Source organism: Salvelinus sp. IW2-2015, linkage group LG23 (genome assembly GCF_002910315.2).
Source record: "Salvelinus sp. IW2-2015 linkage group LG23, ASM291031v2, whole genome shotgun sequence".
Classification (NCBI taxonomy): domain Eukaryota; kingdom Metazoa; phylum Chordata; class Actinopteri; order Salmoniformes; family Salmonidae; genus Salvelinus; species Salvelinus sp. IW2-2015.
Window position 1 is genome coordinate 11,285,574 of NC_036863.1, and position 21,251 is coordinate 11,306,824.

At 42.6% G+C, this 21,251-nt stretch overlaps 2 protein-coding genes across 3 annotated transcripts; both read left to right on the forward strand.

The window, feature by feature from the left end:
• The first annotated feature begins 17 nt into the window (after window positions 1-17).
• Window positions 18-6,049, forward strand: LOC111950361 (TIP41-like protein). 2 transcript variants are annotated; one of them, XR_002875489.2, is made up of 8 exons: window positions 18-120; window positions 746-873; window positions 1,085-1,264; window positions 1,445-1,544; window positions 4,207-4,338; window positions 4,593-4,732; window positions 4,876-4,938; window positions 5,177-6,049. XR_002875489.2 is itself a non-coding variant. In XM_023967872.1 (8 exons), exons 2-8 carry the CDS (start codon window positions 749-751, stop codon window positions 5,306-5,308), a joined length of 828 nt encoding a protein of 275 aa, XP_023823640.1. In that variant the 5' UTR covers window positions 18-120; window positions 746-748; the 3' UTR covers window positions 5,309-6,049. The 2 variants fall into 2 exon arrangements, 1 of the variants encoding a protein (XP_023823640.1); XM_023967872.1 differs by having other exon boundaries at window positions 4,593-4,688.
• Window positions 6,050-6,146: 97 nt separating this feature from the next.
• On the forward strand, window positions 6,147-20,312 carry riox2 (ribosomal oxygenase 2). The gene is made up of 10 exons (XM_023967870.2): window positions 6,147-6,281; window positions 6,574-7,002; window positions 7,575-7,694; window positions 9,092-9,220; window positions 13,675-13,778; window positions 14,112-14,217; window positions 14,566-14,737; window positions 17,881-17,969; window positions 19,586-19,735; window positions 20,080-20,312. The coding sequence occupies exons 2-10, from the start codon at window positions 6,580-6,582 to the stop codon at window positions 20,236-20,238; spliced, it is 1,452 nt and encodes a 483-aa protein (XP_023823638.1). The 5' UTR covers window positions 6,147-6,281; window positions 6,574-6,579; the 3' UTR covers window positions 20,239-20,312.
• The last annotated feature ends 939 nt before the right edge of the window (window positions 20,313-21,251 follow it).

The window sequence follows — 21,251 nt, forward strand, 5'->3', positions numbered from 1 at the left end:
GTGTAAATTTACAGTATTACTGGATGCGGAACCATATAATAGTAGAATGAAAAGTACGTCGGAAGCATTTTTGTGAAGCTCTCTCTTTCATGGACTTTCGCTGACAATCAAAATACTGGAGTAAGTGGATTAACTTTTAAATTTCTTTTGTATTGAATCTTTGATTTCTATTTCCATGAAGTGTCTTGTCAGTAGGGTATTGATGTTGGATGTATATCCATTAGTAATGAAGTGAAGATGACAAGTTAGTGTGATGATGATTGAAGTGATGCTGAAACAGCCAGCTTGTCACTAACATCCGGAGGCTCAGTTAGCTACGTTAGCTAGGTAAATAAGGTTGTGTAATGCATACTCTAGTTATTGCATTGTCGTTGTCGACACCTTTTCCATAAACACGTTTGTCTGTTTTGTCAGCTACCTACTTCGTATTTTATATAAGGTTGAATTTTACAATAGCTAGTTAGGTAGGCTAGCAAAGTTACTACCTAGCTAGCTAACTAGCAAGCCTGTACAGGGGGTGTAATTATCTTGTAATAGCTAACCATATAATTATATCCTAGCAAGCTAGATAACTACTTTTACAACTCGCCAATAAAGACATTGGATTGCTAGGTAATTTCTGAGGGCTGAACGTACTCAACTATCTACAGTTCTGCAATGGTCGATATGCAATGTACTCTGTACTTGCATGTACTGTTTATTTACTTATGTCTCTGATGGGTTTGGTGTTTGACTGTATTTACAGTTGATGTTGGCCAATTTGTCAGCCATGATGACCCATGGGTTTAAGAGCAGTAAGCAAGACTTCATATTTGGACCATGGAAAGTGACTGCAGCAAAAACCCACATTATGAAGTCTAAGGACATTGAACGGTAAACTGTTCCAAGTATTTTGCCGATTTTTGTGTCAGACTAAACCTTTTCTTTAATGTTGTCTGTTTAGTATTCTTAAGGTTTAGTCTACATTGGGGAGCTTGTTTATCGACTTGGTCTTACTTTAAATATTTGCACACCAACATTAATCATTCAAATCTTGTCATTGAGGTTAGTTGTTCAGGTTTCAATCTTGACAGTTTTGTCCCAGGTTAGGGGAGGAGATGCACATGCCCTCACTCCCAGAGATGCTGTTTGGGGACAACGTTCTACGCATTCAGCACACAGACGGCTATGGCATTGAGTTTAATGCCATCGATGCCCTTAAGAGGGTCAACAACATGCAGGACTCTGTGAAAGTGGCCTGTGCACAGGAATGGCAAGAGAGCAGGTACAACCACTATCATAATACCACTGTGATAACACTATCCACCTTCATTGTCTATATGCTTGTGAAATAAAAAATTGCATTTTTAAATTGTTTCGATAAAAAGTGTTGAATAATCAGTCAATTACCAGTCCCGTTATGGAGAATGGATCTGAGACTGTTGTCATGTGGTTGTATTCCCAGGGCCGATTCTGAACACTCCAAAGAGGCTGTGAAACACTATGACTGGACATATACCACAGACTACAGAGGCACTTTGTTAGGAGAGGACCAGCAGATGAGGGTGAAAGGCCTTTCAGTTCACACTGTGGATACAATACAATATCACAAACAAACACATTACAAAATAAGGGGCAAATCTTAATTTGAATTTAAGTCAAAATTTAATTTAGTCTCACATTGATACATGATTAAATGTATATTTGACATACAGTACCGGTCAAAGGTTTGGACACACCTACTCATTACAGGGTTTTTCTTTATTTGTACAATTTTCTACATTGTAGAGTAATAGTGACGACATCAAAACTATGAAATAACACATATGGTATCATGTAGTAACCAAAAAAGTTAAACAAATCAAAATATTTTATTTGAGATGCTTCAAAGTAGCCACCCTTTGCTTTATGAGGTAGTCAGCTGGAATGCATTTCAATTAACAGGTGTGCCTTGTTAAAAGTTTGTAGAATTTCTTTCCTTAATGCGTTTGAGCCAATCAGTTGTGTTGTTACAAGGTAGGGGTGGTATACAGAAGATAGCCTTATTTGGTAAAAGACCAAGTCCATCTTATGGCAAGAACACCTCAAATAAGCAAAGAGAAAGGACAGTCCATCATTACTTTAAGACATGAAGGTCAGTCAATGCGAAAATGTCAAGAACTTTGAACGTTTCTTCAAGTGCAGTCGCAAAAACCATAAAGCGCTATGATGAAATTGTCTCTCATGAGGACAGCCACAGGAAAGGAAGACCCAGAGTTACCTCTGCTGCAGAGGATGAGTGAGAAAGGAATTCGATTCCTATGTGTTCGTTAACCAATTTAATTATAACAAAGCAAACACTCTGTCCATTTCTAAGAATTTGTAAGATTCTTATTTGCATAAAATAGACAAAGACCAGCCACCAAATTAATCAATAGTGTTTATTCTCGAGAGATCTCTACTCAAAATACCATTTACATTAGTTTATATATCCCACATAGCGTCATAGCGTCCTAAAATGTCCCTCCTCCTGTCCGACAAGACAAAGCTGATTCCAAAGTCCATTCCAACACACTAACGCACATACATTACACACTATATCTGGATTATCTCCTGAAGTCTCACCACACTTTATTACCACTTAGCTGACAGTTCCAGTCCCCCCCAGATACGGAAAACCTGGAGGGGCTCTCGCTGTCTTGTCTTATCTCCACAGAGTTATAGCTGGGTCGGTTCAAACATAGGTTAATGATCCACTTAGTTTTCTTTAGGCACACACATACATTCCTCTCTTCCCATGTACATGCTACATAACCTCTTTCTTATGAACTAACATTATTTATCAATATAGAAAAACAGGGTAGAATTCAATTAGTTCTACTTAAATGTATACATCGTTTAGTCATTTATTCATAAAATTCATAACAATGAGTTACCAGCCTCAGAAATTGCAGCCCAAATAAATGCTTCACAGAGCTCAAGAAGCAGACGCATCTCAGAGGAGACTGCGTGAATCAGGCCTTCATGGTTGAAATGCTGCAAAGAAACCACTACTTAAGTACACCAATAAGAAGAAGAGACTTGCTTGGGCCAAGAAATGTGTGCAATGGACATTCGTCTGGTGGAAATCTGTCCTTTGGTCTGGTGAATCCAAATTTGAGATTTTTGGTTCCAACCGCCATGTCTTTGTGAGATGTGGAGTAGGTGAACGGATGATCTCTATGTGTGGTTCCCACCGTGAAGCATGGAGGAGGAGGTGTGGGGGTGCTTTGCTTTGCTGGTGACACTGTGATTTATTTAGAATTCAAGGCACACTTAACCAGCATGGCTACCACAGCATTCTTCAGCGATACGCCATCCCATCTGGTTTGTGCTTAGTGGGACTATAATTTGTTTTTTAACAGGACGATGACCCAACACACCTCCAGGCTGTGTAAGGGGTATTTGACCAAGAAGGAGAGTGATGGAGTACTGCATCAGATGATCTGGTGTCCACAATCACCTGACCTCAACCCAATTGAGATGGTTTGGGATGAGTTGGACCGCAGAGTGAAGGAAAAGCAGCCAACAAGTGCTCTGCATATGTGGGAACTCCTTCAAGACTGTTGGAAAAGCATTCCAGGTGAAGCTGGTTGAGACAATACCAAGTGTGTGCAAAGCTGTCATCAAGGCAAAGAGTGGCTACTTTGAAGAATCTCAAATATAAAATATATGATTCCATATGTTATTTCGTAGTTTTGATGTCTTCACTATTAATCGACAATGTAGAAAATTGTAAAAAAAAAATAAAAAAAATGTCCAAACTGTTGACTGGTACTGTAAGTGTGGAAGACAGGATTCACCCCCAAGTCATTGGCTGCGTTTCAGGTCGTCTATATTGCAAACGCCTGCCAGATCTCTCGGTGATTAACATATCAACTAACCACACCATATGGTATGTCAGTCTCTGACGCCCGACTGCACCGTCAATGATGTGGAACACAACCATCGGCTGATGCAATGCAACAACTGCAATATAGTACGCCTGGAAAGCAATTTTTCTTTCGCATAGGCATAATATTCATTATCTTATCTCAAGCTGTCTATTGCCTTATTCATTAGGAATCAAATTGAGGCAAACATGCCGAAACAACGAGAGACCTACCTACCTGAATGTGTCCAATAATAAAAATAAAAAATGTTCAGTTGCAAAACGTTTTGTTTTTTGCTACGGTTTGCACTAATAAATACACCTCTTTCTTCCATCAGGCGACAGAAACGTTGGAGCGCATCGACATGGAGAAGCTGAAGGCGCGAGAACAAATCATGTTCTTCGATGACGTGCTGCTGTTTGAGGACGAGCTTCACGACCACGGCGTGTCCATGATCAGCGTCAAAATAGTGAGTGCCACTTTCAGACAGGAACTGACACTTCATGATGATGCACATTCGCCTCATATGATGTCTGTGGCTGTGTGACAAGCACCAAAGGACATTTTCTTGCGGGGGCTGTAAGACTAGGAATAAAAAAAGCCTTTTTATATTCACCTATAGTACTTATGTTTAATGGATTTTCTTAAACGCTTGCATCATTTGTTCTGAGGAGATTTTGAAGAATGACTTACTCTCTTGTTACCCACTTATGTGTGATACAGAGAGTGATGCCCACCAGTTTCTTCCTGCTTCTGCGGTTCTTCCTGCGAGTGGATGGAGTTCTGATCCGGATAAATGACACGCGGCTCTATCACGAGGCAAGTGTGACTGGGCTTTCCTGGGAAATGGCAATCGATTAACGGTAACCACCAGAATGGATGTGCATTGGAGTCAAATTCTGTGGATAACTTTAGAAGGAAATGGACATCACTATGTAACTTCAACTACATAATGGCTATGCCTACTTATGAAATTACTCATCGCTTACAAAGGTTTTCTTTACAGACTGGAAAGAATTACATGATCAGAGAGTTTAGCACTCGGGAAAGCAAAATTTCAGAATTGAAGGTGAGATTTTTCTTCTCTGTTTGAAAAGTACATGTGTAGCGGAAGTCCGCTGGCAAGTGGAACAAGCTCAGCATCGTGCAGTGACATCACTAAAATATTGTCCAAAACATTCATGCTACATGTGTATATGTCACTGCAGCTGATGCAATCATACCACTATTGTAAATGGAGAACAATTAGTCAATGGCAATATCTAGAAAAGACAACGGCATTTAGTTTCTCTCTCTTTGCCTTCCAGAACGTCCCTGCTGCTCTGTATACTGACCCCAACGAGATCGCCCAGCACTTAACTCTGAAGCTGACCGAGTGCGAGAAGTTGGAGTTCCCTGAGACAGGCCCCCATCCAGGGGACACAGAGGCCCCCCAGTGATGGAGAGCAGGCTGGGTCCTGTGATTGGACATCAAATTCTCCTGTCTGGATTTAAGATGAGCGTCGGCCAACCAGGGCAGAGTTCATCCTCCCTCCGCTCTACAAAGAAATACATTGTTTTTTTTAAACCAGAAAAACACTGCACCTGCCTCCCTACACAGGAAAAACAACAGTTAATGGAACTTAATTTTGGCATTTTCAAGTGGCCTCTTATTTTTTGCTTTATTTCACATTTCGTCAACGCAAATATTTTGGTCGGAAAATTGTGATAATTGCGTCTTTTATATTAGAACTCCACATAATGGGTTTGTTGAATTCCACATAACGTAGTCTGATATTTGAATGTTGTGCTATGTTAAATACACCCAGACTTGGTTTGGCTATCACAGAGATAGCTATTATAGAGATCCATTCCTCATGTTATCAAAATGTTGAAAGAGCCAGTGTAAATAAATTAACTTTTTGTATGCGTTTAATCTTTTACTGGACATTGGATCTTGATTAGAGGAGAGCTCACTGCTGAAGTCGAGGAGCCCCTCTGTTGTGCATCTCACTTTAATGACATCTCACTACCTTTCCCCTTTTTCAAACTAAGATTTTGATCTTGCTAGCTGTTGTAATAGAACGGTCTCCTTACAGAACCTGCTCAGCTCTGCTTGTTTTATTGTATTCAAGATAAATGTCAACTAATAAAAGTCTTTAGCCTTAACATGCCAACATTAAATGTTGTAATACATTTTATTGTAGTTGTTGCGTATCATTTCTGTATTGAATACAATTTCGAAATAATCCACACTAGAGACATGAATCACCAGAGCGGAATGGAAAGTACTTGTTTACCTTCGGACATTTTATGCTGCAGGACAGAACACCATTCTCACATGTGTAGCTATCAAACCAAGCTGATTTGGGCAAAGGGAAAGTTTATAGCTAATATGTGTTAAATCCGAATGTGGGAACATAAGCAAAACAGGTAATGTTAGCTATGTTTTAGCATTATATAACGTTAGCTACAGTTTGCAAGCTAGCTAACGTTAATCAACGTTAGCCCATAAGCTATGCTATTAGCTAGCTAACATTTGTATCTAAAGCTTGCTACAGTAACTACATAACACCAAGTATTTGCTATCGAACGGGCTATTCCAACTGCATAACTTCACCAAGGGCACTGTTAAGCTTAATTTGATATCAATGCAAAATTGAAACTGCTAACTAGTTATCTTCTAATCTAATGCCACTGATGTAACGTTAACGTTCTCTATCAGCTAAAGATGCCCAGGAACGGAAGAAAAGCAGCAGCCGGAGATGAAGAGGTCGCTCCCAAACATAGGAAAACAGACTCCAATGGCGTCCCCTCTCCTTTCTGCTTCGACACCCCAGACACTGTCTTCCAGAGCATAATTTCCCCAGTGGGACAGGAGGAATTTTTCACTGATTACTGGGAGAAGAAGCCCCTCCACCTCCAGAGGTCTGACCCAGGCCTGGCCTCCTACTACAAGTCTCTGTTCCAGCTCTCAGACCTGAAGGGGCTGTGCGCCCAGGGCCTGACGTATGCCAGAGACCTCAATGTGTGCCGCTGCGTCCAGGGCAACAAGACTGTGTTGAACAAGGAAGGCCGTGTCAACTACAACCAGCTCAAGAAGGACTTCAACCAGAAGGCCACCATCCAGTTCCACCAGCCTCAGAGGTTTAAGGTGAGAGTAGTGGACATGTGTTTATCCACAGTGTTTTGTACTCCTGAATCGTGGGTTCTGGTCTGTGATAGTATGAAACATGAGAACATGTTTTGTGCCTACTGAACTTGACTCTGCTCCTGTAGGGCCACAGTATGTGGGGAAGGGTTTTGTCCCAGTCTAGCATTATTACCTAAACACCTGATTCAGCTTGATTGTATTAATTATGACTGTTGATCAGTTGAATAAGGTATTATTAGATCTTGGCCTGCCAAAACTGCATCCCTGTAGAAAAAGGAGTGACGGTCCTAGTTAATGCAGCACTGTGGCAGTGGCTCTGTGGTAACAGAAAGGGACTGGTAGTGACAGATATCCTTTAGCTAAGATGTTGTTTAGCTCAGATTCAGATTTGCCTATTTTAAATTTGAAAGCCTTGAACTAGGATATGTTGGTGAACACAACAGGAATTAAAATCTATTGCACAGAAATATCTGAAGATCTTGATCATTCCATATTTGTGCAGAGCTGAACCCAATACTATTCTATTTGGAGATTCTAAGATGCCAGCTCTCTAACTAACTGTGTGTTTCCAGGACGAGTTGTGGCGGATTCAGGAGAAGCTGGAGTGTTTCTTCGGCGCTCTTGTGGGCTCCAACGTCTACATCACCCCACAGGATTCCCAAGGGCTACCCCCACACTACGACGACGTGGAGGTACAACACTGAACTGGCCCCAAAATGGTCCACATCAGGGTAGTGTTCAGTGGGAACCAAAACATATCATAGCTACCCATAAGAAACTAAAATTTGTACTTTACGTTTCAAATAATTTTGCTACGGTGTTCCCTACTGAACATAATCCTGGCTGCAACGTTTGTAGTATAGTTTGAGGGTTAGACAATATTTAATAATGTTTTACCCACTTCATATATATATGCTGTATTCTAGTAATCCTATATAACTACTGCTGTACATAGCTTTCCTATTCATATACTGTCCATACTGTCTACACACCATCATATATATATATATATACTGAACAAAAATATAAACGCATCATGTAAAGTTTTGGTTTCATGAGCTGAAATAATAGATCTCCGAAGTTTGTGTTGTACATATGTGTTTACATCCCTGTTAGTGAGCATTTCTCCTTTGCCAATATAATCCATCCACTTGACAGATCTGGCAAGCTGATTAAACAGTATGATCATTACACAGGTGCACCTTGTGCTGGGGACAATAAAAGTCCACTTTAAAATGTACAGTTTTGTCACACAACAAAATGCCACAGATGTCTCAAGTTTTGAGGGAGCATGCAATTGGCATGCTGACTGCAGGAATGTCCACCAGAGCTGTTGCCAGAGAATTGAATGTTAATTTCTCTACCAGAAGTGTCGTTTTAGACAATTTGGCAGTAGGTCCAACAAACCTCACAACGGCAGTCATGTGTATCCACGCCAGCCCAGGAGCTCATCCAGCTTCTACACCTGCGGTATGGTCTGAGATGAGCCACCCGGACAACTGATAAAGCTGTGGGTTTGCACAACCGAAGAATTTCTGCACAAACACACAGACCATCTCAGGGAAGCTCATCTGGGTGCTCATCATGCTCTGGAACTCTGAAACTTCACACAGCCATTGAAGAGGAGTGGGACAACATTCCACTGCCCTCAATCAACAGTCTGATTATCTCTATGCAAAGGAGATGTGTCACTCTGCATGAGGCAAATGCTGGTCACAGCAGATACTGACTGGTTTTCTGATCCATACCCCTACTTTTTTTATTTTTGGTATCTGACCAACAGATGCATATCTGTATTCCCAGTCATGTGAAATCCATAGATTATGGCCTAAAGAATGTATTTCAATTGACTGATTTCCTTAACTGTAAATCTTTGAAATTGTTACATGTTGCTTTTATTTTTGTTCAGTGTATATATTTATATTCTGGACACAGACATGGCTCATTATGATATTTCTTCATTTCTTTCTTAGAATTTTGGGGATTTGTGTGTATTGTTTTGTAATGTTCGTTATTACTGTTTGAGCTAGAAACAAGTATTTTGCTGCACCTGCGATAACATCTGCTAAATATGTGTATTTATCCCCAGGTGTTTATCCTCCAGTTGGAGGGCGAGAAACATTGGCGTCTGTACAGCCCCACGGTGCCCCTGGCCAGAGAGTACTGCGTGGAGCTTGAGGAGCGCATCGGCAGCCCCACACACGACATCATACTGAAGGTACGTTAGGAGCAGGGTGAAGCTGTAATCTGGGGTCGGTTTGCATTTATTGGGGGAAATTGCGACATACATTTTGGGACTTTTAAATTAATGATATATAGTCGTGGCCAAAAGTTTTGAGAATGGCACAAATATAAATTTTCACAAAGTCTGCTGCCTCAGTGTCTTTAGATATTTTTGTCAGATGTTACTATGGAATACTGAAGTATAATTACAAGCATTTCATAAGTGTCAGGCTTTTATTGACAATTACATGAAGTTGATGCAAAGAGTCAATATTTGCAGTGTTGACCCTTCTTTTTCAAGACCTCTGCAATCTGCCCTTGCATGCTGTCAATTAACTTCTGGACCACATCCTGACTGATGGCAGCCCATTCTTGCATAATCAATGCTTGGGGTTTGTCAGAATTTGTGGGGTTTTGTTTGTCTACCCGCCTCTTGAGGATTGACCACACGTTCTCAATTGGATTAAGGTCTGGGGAGTTTCCTGGCCATGGACCCAAAATATCAATGTTTTGTTCCCCGAGCCACTTAGTTGTCACTTTTGCCTTATGGCAAGGTGCTCCATCATGCTGGAAAAGGTATTGTTTGTCACCAAACTGTTCCTGGATGGTTGGGAGAAGTTGCTCTCAGAGGATGTGTTGGTACCGTTCTTTATTCATGCCTGTGTTCTTAGGCAAAATTGTGAGTGAGCCCACTCCCTTGGCTGAGAAGCAACCCCACACATGAATGGTCTCAGGATGCTTTACCGTTGGCATGACACAGGACTGATGGTAGCGCTCACCTTGTCTTCTCCGGACAAGCTTTTTTCCGGATGCCCCAAACAATTGGAAAGGGGATTCATCAGAGAAAATGACTTTACCCCAGTCCTCAGCAGTCCAATCCCTGTACCTTTTGCAGAATATCAGTCTGTCCCTGATGTTTTTCCTGGAGAGAAGTGACTTCTTTGCTGCCCTTCTTGACACCAGGCCATCCTCCAAAAGTCTTCGCCTCACTGTGCGTGCAGATGCACTCACACCTGCCTGCTGCCATTCCTGAGCAAGCTCTGTACTGGTGGTGCCCCGATCACGCAGCTGAATCAACTTTAGGAGACGGTCCTGGCACTTGCTGGACTTTCTTGGGCGCCCTGAAGCCGCCTTCACAACAATTGAACCGCTCTCCTTGAAGTTCTTGATGATCCGATAAATGGTTGATTTAGGTGCAGTCTTACTGGCAGCAATATCCTTTCCTGTGAAGCCCTTTTTGTGCAAAGCAATGATGACGGCACGTGTTTCCTTGCAGGTAACCATGGTTGACAGAGGAAGAACAATGATTCCAAGCACCACCCTCCTTTTGAAGCTTCCAGTCTATTATTCCAACTCAATCAGCATGACAGAGTGATCTCCAGCCTTGTCCTCGTCAACACTCACACCTGTGTTAACGAGGGAATCACTGACATGATGTCAGCTGGTCCTTTTGTGGCAGGGCTGAAATGCAGTGGAAATGTTTTTGGGAGATTCAGTTCATTTGCATAGCAAAGAGGGACATTGCAATTAATTGCAATTCATCTGATCACTCTTCATAACATTCTGGAGTATATGCAAATTGCCATCATACAAACTGAGGCAGCAGACTTTGTGAAAATTGATATTTGTGTAATTCTCAACTTTTGGCCACGACTGTCAGTGCCTTCAGAAAGTATTCAGACCCTATGACCTTTTCCACATTGTGTTACGTTACAGCCTTATTCTAAAATGGATTAAATGAAGTGTTTTCCTCATCAATCTTCACACAGTACCCCAGAATGACAAAGTTAAAACAGATTTTTAGAAAATGTTATTTACATAAGTATTAAGACCCTTTGCTATGAGACTTGAAATTAAGCCCGGGTGCATCCTACTTCCATTGATCATCCTAGATGTTTCTACAACTTGATTGGAGTCCACCTGTGGTAAATTCAATTGATTGGGCATGATTTGGAAAGGCACACAACTGTCTATATAAAGGTCCCACAGTTGACAGTGCATGTCAGAGCAAAAACCAGGCCTTGAGGTCGAAGGAATGGTCCGTAGAGCTCAGAGACAGGATTGTGTCGAGGCACAGATCTACATGGCCAGGCACGACTCCAACACCATCATTAAGTTTGCAGACAACACAACAGTGGTAGGCCTGATCAACAACGAGACAGCCTATAGGGAGGTGGTCAGAGACCTGGCCGGGTGTTGCCAGAATAACAACCTATCCCTCAACGTAATCAAGACATAGGAGATGATTGTGAACTACAGGAAAATGGAGGACCGAGCACGCCCCCATTCTCATCAACGGGGCTGTAGTGGAGCAGGTTGAGAGCTTCAAGTTCCACATCACCAACAAACTAGAATGGTCCAAGCACACCAAGACATTTGTGAAGAGGGCACGACAAAACCTATTTCCCTCAGGAGACTGAAAAGATTTGGCATGGGTCCTCAGATCCTCAAAAGGTTCTACAGCTGCAACATCGAAAGCATCCTGACAGGTTGGATCATTGCCTGGTATGGCAACTGCTCGGCCTCCGACCGCAAGGCACTACAGAGGGTAGTGCGTATGGCCCAGTACATCACTGGGGCCAAGCTGCCTGCCATCCAGGACCTCTACACCAGGCAGTGTCAGAGGAAGGCCCTAAAAATTGTCAAAGACTTCCGCCACCCTAGTCATAGACTGTTCTCTGTTACCGCATGGCAAGCGGTACTGGAGCACCAAGTCTAGGACCAAAAGGCTTCTCAACAGCTTTTACCCCCAAGCCATAAGACTCTTGAACAGGTAATCAAATGGCTACCCGGACTATTTGCATTGTGTTCCGCCTTTGTGGTAGAGTGGCCAGGCGAAAGCTACTCCTCAGTAAAAGGCACATTACAGCCCACTTGGAGTTTGCCAAAAGGCACCTAAATATTCTCTGGTCTGATGAAACCAAGATTTAACTCTTTGGCCTGAATGCCAAGCATCACGTCTGGAGGAAACCTGGCACCATCCCTACGGTTGAGCATGGTGGTGGCAGCATCATGCTGTGGGGATGTTTTTCAGCGGCAGGGACTGGGAAACTAGTCAGGATCGAGGCAAAGATGAACGGCGCAAAGTACAGCGAGATCCTTGATGAAAACCTGCTCCAGAGCTCTCAGGACCTCAGACTGGGGCGAAGGTACACCTTCCAACAGGATAACTCCCCTAAGCACACAGCCAAGACAATGCAGGAGTGGCTTCGGGACAAGTCGATGTTCTTGAGTGGCCCAACCAGAGCCTGGACTTGAACCCAATCGAACATCTCTGGAGAGCCCTAAAAATAGCTGTGCAGCGACGCTCCCCATCCAACCTGACAGAGCTTGAGAGGATCTGCAGAGAAGAATGGGAGAAACTCCCCAAATACAGGTGTGCCAAGCTTGTAGCGTCATACCCAAGAAGACTCGAGGCTGTAATCGCTACCAAAGGTGCTTCAACAAAGTACTGAGTAAAGGGTCTGAATACTTATGTAAATGTGATATTGCATTTGTTTTTATTTTCTTTACCAGTATCACAGACTAGACTCTTTGGTCCTGTAAAAACTTGCTGTATGTCAAATATTGTGTGCTTGGAAAATAAAGAAATGTGACTCTGGATGACAACATGATGATGTTTATTTCTAATAGTAGGGCTGTTTTCCTAAAGAAGTTTTACCCGCTTCGTGTTTTGTTTCCTTGCCACGATACTGAGTATCGCGCTACTGATGTTGTCCCGGCCCAACTATAAATGCCTCATGAGCTTAGATTAACTGTCATACACTATCAGAACCCAACATGTAAGCCTGTTTTACTTCATTGTTTGCAAACAATGTAATTGTAAACAAACACTGTGTAGCTTCAAAACAAGTTTTAACCATTTTAATACCATGGACGGTCAGTCCTTGCATCCATAGCTTTGTCTATGAATTTGACCAAAACTGGCAGGGTGGCCATGCATTGATATTGTTTGAACTGCAGATTGCCACTTAAAGGTTAAGCTTGAGAGAAAGGAAACTGATCCTAGATCTGTACCTAGGAGAAACTTCACCCCAGAGCACGTACTTTACACACAGCACAGGGTCAGCAACATGGGTCCCAGGGACAAGGGTCAAGCACTACTGAGCTTTAGTGAGAGAAAATGCATGAGAAGACACACTTGTCTGATAACAAGTACAACCAACCGGCACCATTAATTCACCAACTATTGGTTCTGAATCACAAACCTTTTTGTGCTGTGACCAGGCTAGAGCTTTAGGGGTTTCCTGTCGACTAAACAAAACCAATGTCTCTCTAGGCAAGACCAGTCAAAGGCCACAACCCGAAAGTAATCCGCAGTAGTGCACTTATGAGTCTTGATCCACATTTGGAAAATGCTTCATTGGAGTATTTTTGCAACATAGTGTGACTTGTGGCTTGAGCTATTTGAGGTTAAGTGAGGGGGGTGTTTGTTCTTTCTTTCCATAGGCAGGTGATCTGCTCTACTTTCCCAGAGGAACCATCCATCAGGCTGACACCCCCGTGGGAGTGGATCATTCTACCCACCTGACCCTCAGTACCTACCAGAACACGTACGTGAGACTCACTGTGGCACCTAAGAAATTGATACCAGCGACCCTCTGGTTGCGAACTCATTCCTTGAAAAGTAATACGCGCAATGCTCACTATTAAAAACCTGATATTTTATTTATACAGCTATTAATATCATGATGTTTCAGCCATCAATGGCCTTAGTCAGAATTTGCCAACTCGTAGCCTGACAGATCTTCCCCTGGGTTTCGAACTGGCTATACCTCTCTAACCTCAACGCTATCTCAGCCCCACCACTTCTTCATTCTCTAATTTGAAACAATGGAAATTCATAATCTTGATGTGTAAAGTTACTTCAACTTTTTTCACCTCAGGTCATGGGGAGACTATCTGGCCAACGTGTTTCCCAATTTCTTGTATGACTCCCTTAAGACCAGTGACATCACCAGGAGGGTAGGCATGCCCAGGAGAATCTTGATGGTGAGATCCACCTCCGTACTCTGTTCCAACACTTAAACATTTCATCCTTCCTTCTGTCCTTCCTTGAGGGAAACACTCATCTGCCATGGTCAGATTGGTGAATGTGAGTGATAACTTACAGTTCAGTGATTTACCTAAAGGAGGAATAAGGAATTTGCACTGAACGATGAGTTGAATGTTTAATGTCTAAACTTTAGTTGTCACTATGGTTGCATGTTCTGCTAAATTCTGCAATTTCGTTTCATCATAGAAATTACAATGTATGCCTATTGAAATAATGGCCTATCTGTGTAGTTCAGTCTTATCTACTGCTATCTATTAAGCACTATAACATTGTGTCTGTACCAGGGAGCCAACGCAGCCCCAGACACAAGCAGGCAGTTGGCCTCATTATTGAGGAGCGTGGCAGATCAGATGGAGAGGGGTGAACACGAACTCCGTGCCGGGGACATGAAGAGGGACTTTGCCCTCCACAGACTGCCACCTTACACACCAGAGCAAGATGACATCACATCGTCAGGTGTGTCTTGCTGAATAATATTTAAAAGTCCAATGAGTAGAATGTTTATTACAGACAGTGTGTGTTGCCTATAGAATGTGAAACAGTAACTGGACACAGCCATATTCTGAGATATAAATGAATTTGAATGAAAAATGGACAGTGGTGTTTTTCTACTAAGAAGTGATGTTTCTGTACAGGCTACAGATATGCATTTAAATAGTGATGTGCATTGATACTTTAGAATACACCTCTTAAGTTTTTCTGACAGACTTAACATATTTGTTAACATCTGTCCGGAAGCTTGCTGAATCTGAGCTAAGCAGGGAGAGTAACATTTATAGTAAGGTCTGGAAAATAGGCATTGAATATGGATAGGTACAGTATCGCTAGCCACTTTGTTCGGGATCTGGGTCTTTCTATAAATAATGGGGCCAATGTGTGACATTGGGATCAAAATTTAAAACTGGTTTGAAACAAATGATTTTCCATGCAGCTCATGTGTACTTAGAGGAATATATGCAAATTGATCCATAACTCCACCTATACAACATAGGCCTAGGACTATACATCCTTTAAGCAGGGTTCATACAGACATTGGCAAGTCAAATTCATGCACTTTATCAAGCACTTAATTGTAAGGACATCAATGTTATACAATTGTGCGGCAGGTAGCCTAGCGGTTAAGAGCATTGGCATTGGGCCAATAACCGAAAGGTTGCCGGTTTGAATCCCCGGGCAGACTGAAAAATATGTCTGTGCCGTTGAGCAAGACACTTAACCCTAATTGCTCCTGTCAGTTGCTCTGGATAAGAGTGTCTGCTAAATGACTAAGATGTAATAATTTAGATTTATGTACAGTTGTAGTCGAAAGTTTACATACACTTAGGTTGGAGTCAATAAAACTTGTTTTTCAACCACTCCACAAATTTCTTGTTAACAAACTATAGTTTTTGCAAGTCGGTTAGGACATCTACTTTGTGCATGACACAAGTAATTTTTCCAACAATTGTTTACAGACAGATTATTTCACTTATAATTCCCTGTATCACAATTCCAGTGGGTCAGAAGTTTACATACATAGTTGACTGTGCCTTAAAACAGCTTGGGAAATTCCCGAAAATGGCCAATAAGTGGCCAATGTCATGGCTTTAGAAGCTTCTGATAGGCTAATTGACATAATTTGAGTCAATTGGAGGTGTACCTGTGGATCTATTTCAAGGCCTACCTTCAAACTCAATGCCCCTTTGCTTGACATCATGGGAAAATGAAAAGAAATCAGCCAAGACCTCAGGGGGAAAAATTGTAGACCTCCAAAAGTCTGGTCCATCCTTGGGAGCAATTTCCAAACGCCTGAAGGTACCACGTTCATTTGTACAAACAATAGTACGCAAGTATAAACACCATGGGACCACGTAGCCTTCATACTGCTCAGGAAGGAGACGCGTTCTGTCTCCTAGAGATGACGTACTTTGGTGCGAAAAGTATGAATAAATTACAGAACAACAGCAAAGGACCTTGTGAAGATGCTGGAGGAAACGGGTACAAAAGTATCTATATCCACAGTAAAACGAGTCCTATATCGACATAACCTGAAAGGCCGCTCAGCAAGGAAGAAGCCACTGCTCCAAATCCGCCATAAAAAAGCCAGACTATGGTTTGCAACCAGCTCTGTCAGGAGGAATGGGACAAAATTCACCCAACTTATTGTGAGAAGCTTGTGGAAGGCTACCCAAAACATTTGACCCAAGTTAAACAATTTAAAGGCAATGCTACCAAATACTAATTGAGTGTATGTAAACTTCTGACCCACTGGGAATGTGATGAAAGAAATAAATGCTGAAATAAATTGTTCTCTCTACTATTATTCTGATATTTCACATTCTTAAAATAAAGTGGTGATCCTAACTGACCTATGACAGGGATTTTTTACTAGGATTAAATGTCAGGAATTGTGAAAAACTGAGTTGAAATGTATTTGGCTAAGGTGTATGTAAACTTCCGACTTCAACTGTACATGTGGCTCTGGGAAAAAATTAAGACCACTGCAAAATTATCAGTTCCTCTGGTTTTGTTTGGGTAAAATGAACATTTTTGTTATTAACTTCTGACAACATTTCTCCCAAATTACAAATAAAAATATTGTCGTTTTAGAGCATTTATTTGCAGTAAATGACAACTGGTCAAAATAACAAGAAGGATGCAGTGTTGTCTGACCTCGAATAATGCAAGACAACACAATACTAATGTTTTAATTTAGGAAGAGTTCAGAAATCAATATTTGGTGAAAATCAGGGTTATTCCAATCACAGCTTTCATGCATATTGGCATGCTCTCCACCAGTCTTTCACATTGATGTTGGGTGACTATGCCATTCCTGGTGCAAAAATTCAAGCAGCTCGGCTGTGTTTGATGGCTTGTGACCATCCATCTTCCTCTTGATCACATTCCAGAGGTTTTCAACAGCTGTAATAAGTTGTCCAGCGTAGGAAATCCTACTGGTATCCTAGTTTATAGAAAGACCAGTCACCATCTTGCTGAAACCAAGCATTTTGGAACCAATGCTTGCGCTGTAAATAATAAAGGAAGGAGACTTATTCCATGGTCAAAGCCTGCTCTTGTAGATCTGAAAGATTTAACTCAGTAATATGGTACCTGTCATGGCCAAAGGCGAAGAAAGCAGCACAAAACTTTAGTACCTTCCTTCAGAACCAAGAGTATTAAGTTTCAACTCCCGAGTGGCGCAGCGGTCTAAGGCACTGCATCTCAGTGCTAGAGGCGTCACTACAGACCCTGGTTCAATCCCGGGCTGTATCACAACCAGCCGTGATCGGGAGTCCCATAGGGCGGCGCACAATTGGCACAGCTTCGTCCGGGTTACGGGTTTGGCCGGGGTAGGCCGCCATTGTAAAATAAGAATTTGTTCTTAACTGACTTGCCTAGTTAAATTAAAGGTTCAAAAATATATATATATATATATAATAAGTAACAAGAGTATTAAGTAACTAATATGGTACAACTTATAGCTATCCAATCCTTTCAGAGCTACAAGAAGTTCCCAGGAGGAGTTTAATGTGCAATTGGGCATGAGTGTACATGTATTAGCCTAGGTCCTTCTCTCTAGTTCAAATCTGTGTGTGTCTGTGTGTGTGTGTTCTTCACAGCTGGAAAGATGCCTGCTTTAGAAGATACGGTGTGTCTGAGGTTTAAAGACCACATCCTGGTGTCTTTAGAGACGTGTCAAAGCTCATCAGTAAGTGCCTTCAGTTGTAACAGTTTACATACACTGCTCAAAAAAATAAAGGGAACACTTAAACAACACAATGTAACTCCAAGTCAATCACACTTCTATGAAATCAAACTGTCCACTTAGGAAGCAACACTGATTGACAATAAATTTCACATGCTGTTGTGCAAATGGAATAGACAAAAGGTGGAAATTATAGGCAATTAGCAAGACACCCCCAAAAAAGGAGTGATTCTGCAGGTGGTGACCACAAACAACTTCTCAGTTCCTATGCTTCCTGGCTGATGTTTTGGTCACTTTTGAATGCTGACGGTGCTCTCACTCTAGTGGTAGCATGAGACGGAGTCTACAAACCCACACAAGTGGCTCAGGTAGTGCAGTTCATCCAGGATGGCACATCAATGCGAGCTGTGGCAAAAAAGTTTGCTGTGTCTGTCAGCGTAGTGTCCAGAGCATGGAGGCGCTACCAGGAGACAGGCCAGTACATCAGGAGACGTGGAGGAGGCCGTAGGAGGGCAACAACCCAGCAGCAGGACCGCTATCTCCGCCTTTGTGCAAGGAGGTGCACTGCCAGAGCCCTGCAAAATGACCTCCAGCAGGCCAAATGTGCATGTGTCAGCATATGGTCTCACAAAGGGTCTGAGGATCTCATCTCGGTACCTAATGGCAGTCAGGCTACCTCTGGCGAGCACATGGAGGCCTGTGCGGCCCCACAAAGAAATACCACCCCACACCAGACTGACCCACGCCAAACCGGTCATGCTGGAGGATGTTGCAGGCAGCAGAACGTTCTCCACGGCGTCTCCAGACTCTGTCACGTCTGTCACGTGCTCATGTGCTCAGTGTGAACCTGCTTTCATCTGTGAAGAGCACAGGGCGCCAGTGGCGAATTTGCCAATCTTGGTGTTCTCTGGCAAATGCCAAACGTCCTGCACGGTGCTGGGCTGTAAGCACAACCCCCACCTGTGGACGTCGGGCCCTCATACCACCCTCATGGAGTCTGTTTCTGACCGTTGAGCAGACGCATGCACATTTGTGGCCTGCTGGAGTCATTTTGCAGGGCTCTGGCAGTGCACCTCCTTGCACAAAGGCGGAGGTACGTCCTGCTGCTGGGTTGTTGCCCTCCTACGGCCTCCTGCACGTCTCCTGATGTACTGGCCTGTCTCCTGGTAGCGCCTCCATGCTCTGGACACTACGCTGACAGACACAGCAAACCTTTTTGCCACAGCTCGCATTGATGTGCCATCCTGGATGAACTGCACTACCTGAGCCACTTGTGTGGGTTGTAGACTCCGTCTCATGCTACCACTAGAGTGAGAGCACCGCCAGCATTCAAAAGTGACCAAAACATCAGCCAGGAAGCATAGAACTAGAAGTGGTCTGTGGTCACCACCTGCAGAATCACTCCTTTTTTGGGGGTGTCTTGCTAATTGCCTATAATTTCCACCTTTTGTCTATTCCAGTCTATTATCAGTGTTGCTTCCTAAGTGGACAGTTTGATTTCACAGAAGTGTGATTGACTTGGAGTTACATTGTGTTGTTTAAGTGTTCCCTTTATTTTTTTGAGCAGTGTATTTTACCTAGCTGCTCTTGGACTAAAGTGTGTGTTTGTGTGTGTTTAGGATGGGTCGGTATCGTTGGTGGTTGATGTGATGCACTCTCTGAGGAACAGAAGGGAGAAACACATGATGGGACAGAGTGGTGATGATGATGATGATAGTGGTGGTGATGATGATGATAGTGGTGAAGAGGAGGAAGATGCACCCTCTGAGGTAACCTGGCACATTTTGCATAGACAATGTATTTAGTTGACAGTACAATATTATGTATGGATATAGGATTTTAGTTAAAGTACCTTTACCATTTGGATATTATATAGGATTCTTAAAGTAGATTATACACTGCCAGTCAGCCAGGATTTGAATGGTTTATGAATGAAGATGTTTTTGTTACTGTAATTCATATTGACCCTCATCAAAGTATTGAATCAGAAGCTATATGTCTGTAGATAAGGCCCAATTCCTGATATTTTGATTACACAGGCAAAATGCATTGTCATGTCTGAAGCTGTTTGTAAAGTTCTGTCTGTCGTCGTATCTCTCCGCCTATCTCCTAGACCCCCGGCATGACCTTCCCCTTCGAAGACCTCCCGGCCATCAGGCAGCTGCAGGCGGGACAGCCCATCCCTGTGTCTCAGCTAAAAAGGCAATTGGACAATGACAAAGTCCAGATGGCCCTGGTGCTCTGGTCGGAGGGCCTGCTGGAGGTGTGCTAATACCCCAACAGCATACTCTGACACCAACAACCACTGCTTTCCATTTGGTCACACAATAAATTAAGAGTCCTTTATTCTACGGTTTACTTCATCTCGTTTAAACGTGTGTGTGTGGTGTGTGTGTGTGTGTCTGTTTCCAGATCTGAAACACAATATTACATTTACAGTTAACACACTTTATCGACTGGAAACGCATCAAATACATCAACATTGCTTGGGCAAAGCGGGGGAGTAGACACAGGGATGTGGTTGGCTCGATCTGAGTGCTCACAGGCTCTTAACACCCCCAGAGCTTCCAATGCAAAGTGGCTGTATGCAAACAGACTTTCTTGGTTCCACAGGTACACTGTAGTTGAAGAGATCTGTGAACTTAGGCTGGATGATATGTGTTCTGAGGAGAGCAGCAGTTATCAGACCTGGCCTTTCTGCCACCCATGCATGACAAAAAACATTTCCCCCTTCCCAAAAAAATAGAATAGTCCCAGTAAGCAAGTTTGAAAATATTTATTTTCCAGAAGTTGAAGTTAGTTTCAATTTAGGTTCTGAATGAAAGTTGAAACCTGAACCAAACAAAGAAGTATATAGCCCAAATCAAGGCTTGTCCAGACTGGACAAAATGTAGACGTCTATGATTGGTTCAGATTTGGTCAGGACTAAAAACCAATGTGGAAATCTAGGCCGGTATGGACAGGACCCCAAAAATATGTCAAAGGCATCGGTCTGTGTGTACTGGGGTGTAGCCTACAGTGTCTGCCTGCAATTTAATTTTATGAATGCCCATCAATGTGGTCGGCGTAATGTTTGTAAAACACCAAAAGCTGCAAAAAATACGCCTAAAAGACGTCTGCGTCGGTCCTTGCTTACACTAGGGTTTAGGCTGCATGTCTGGTTGCAGTGGAATTTTATGAATGCCCATCTGCGGTAGGCCCACCGTTTGTTAAACAGGCCGTTGCATTGGCTTTAGTCCCGATTCCTGTGACGAATGAATGTGGCTATTTATAAGATCAATATCA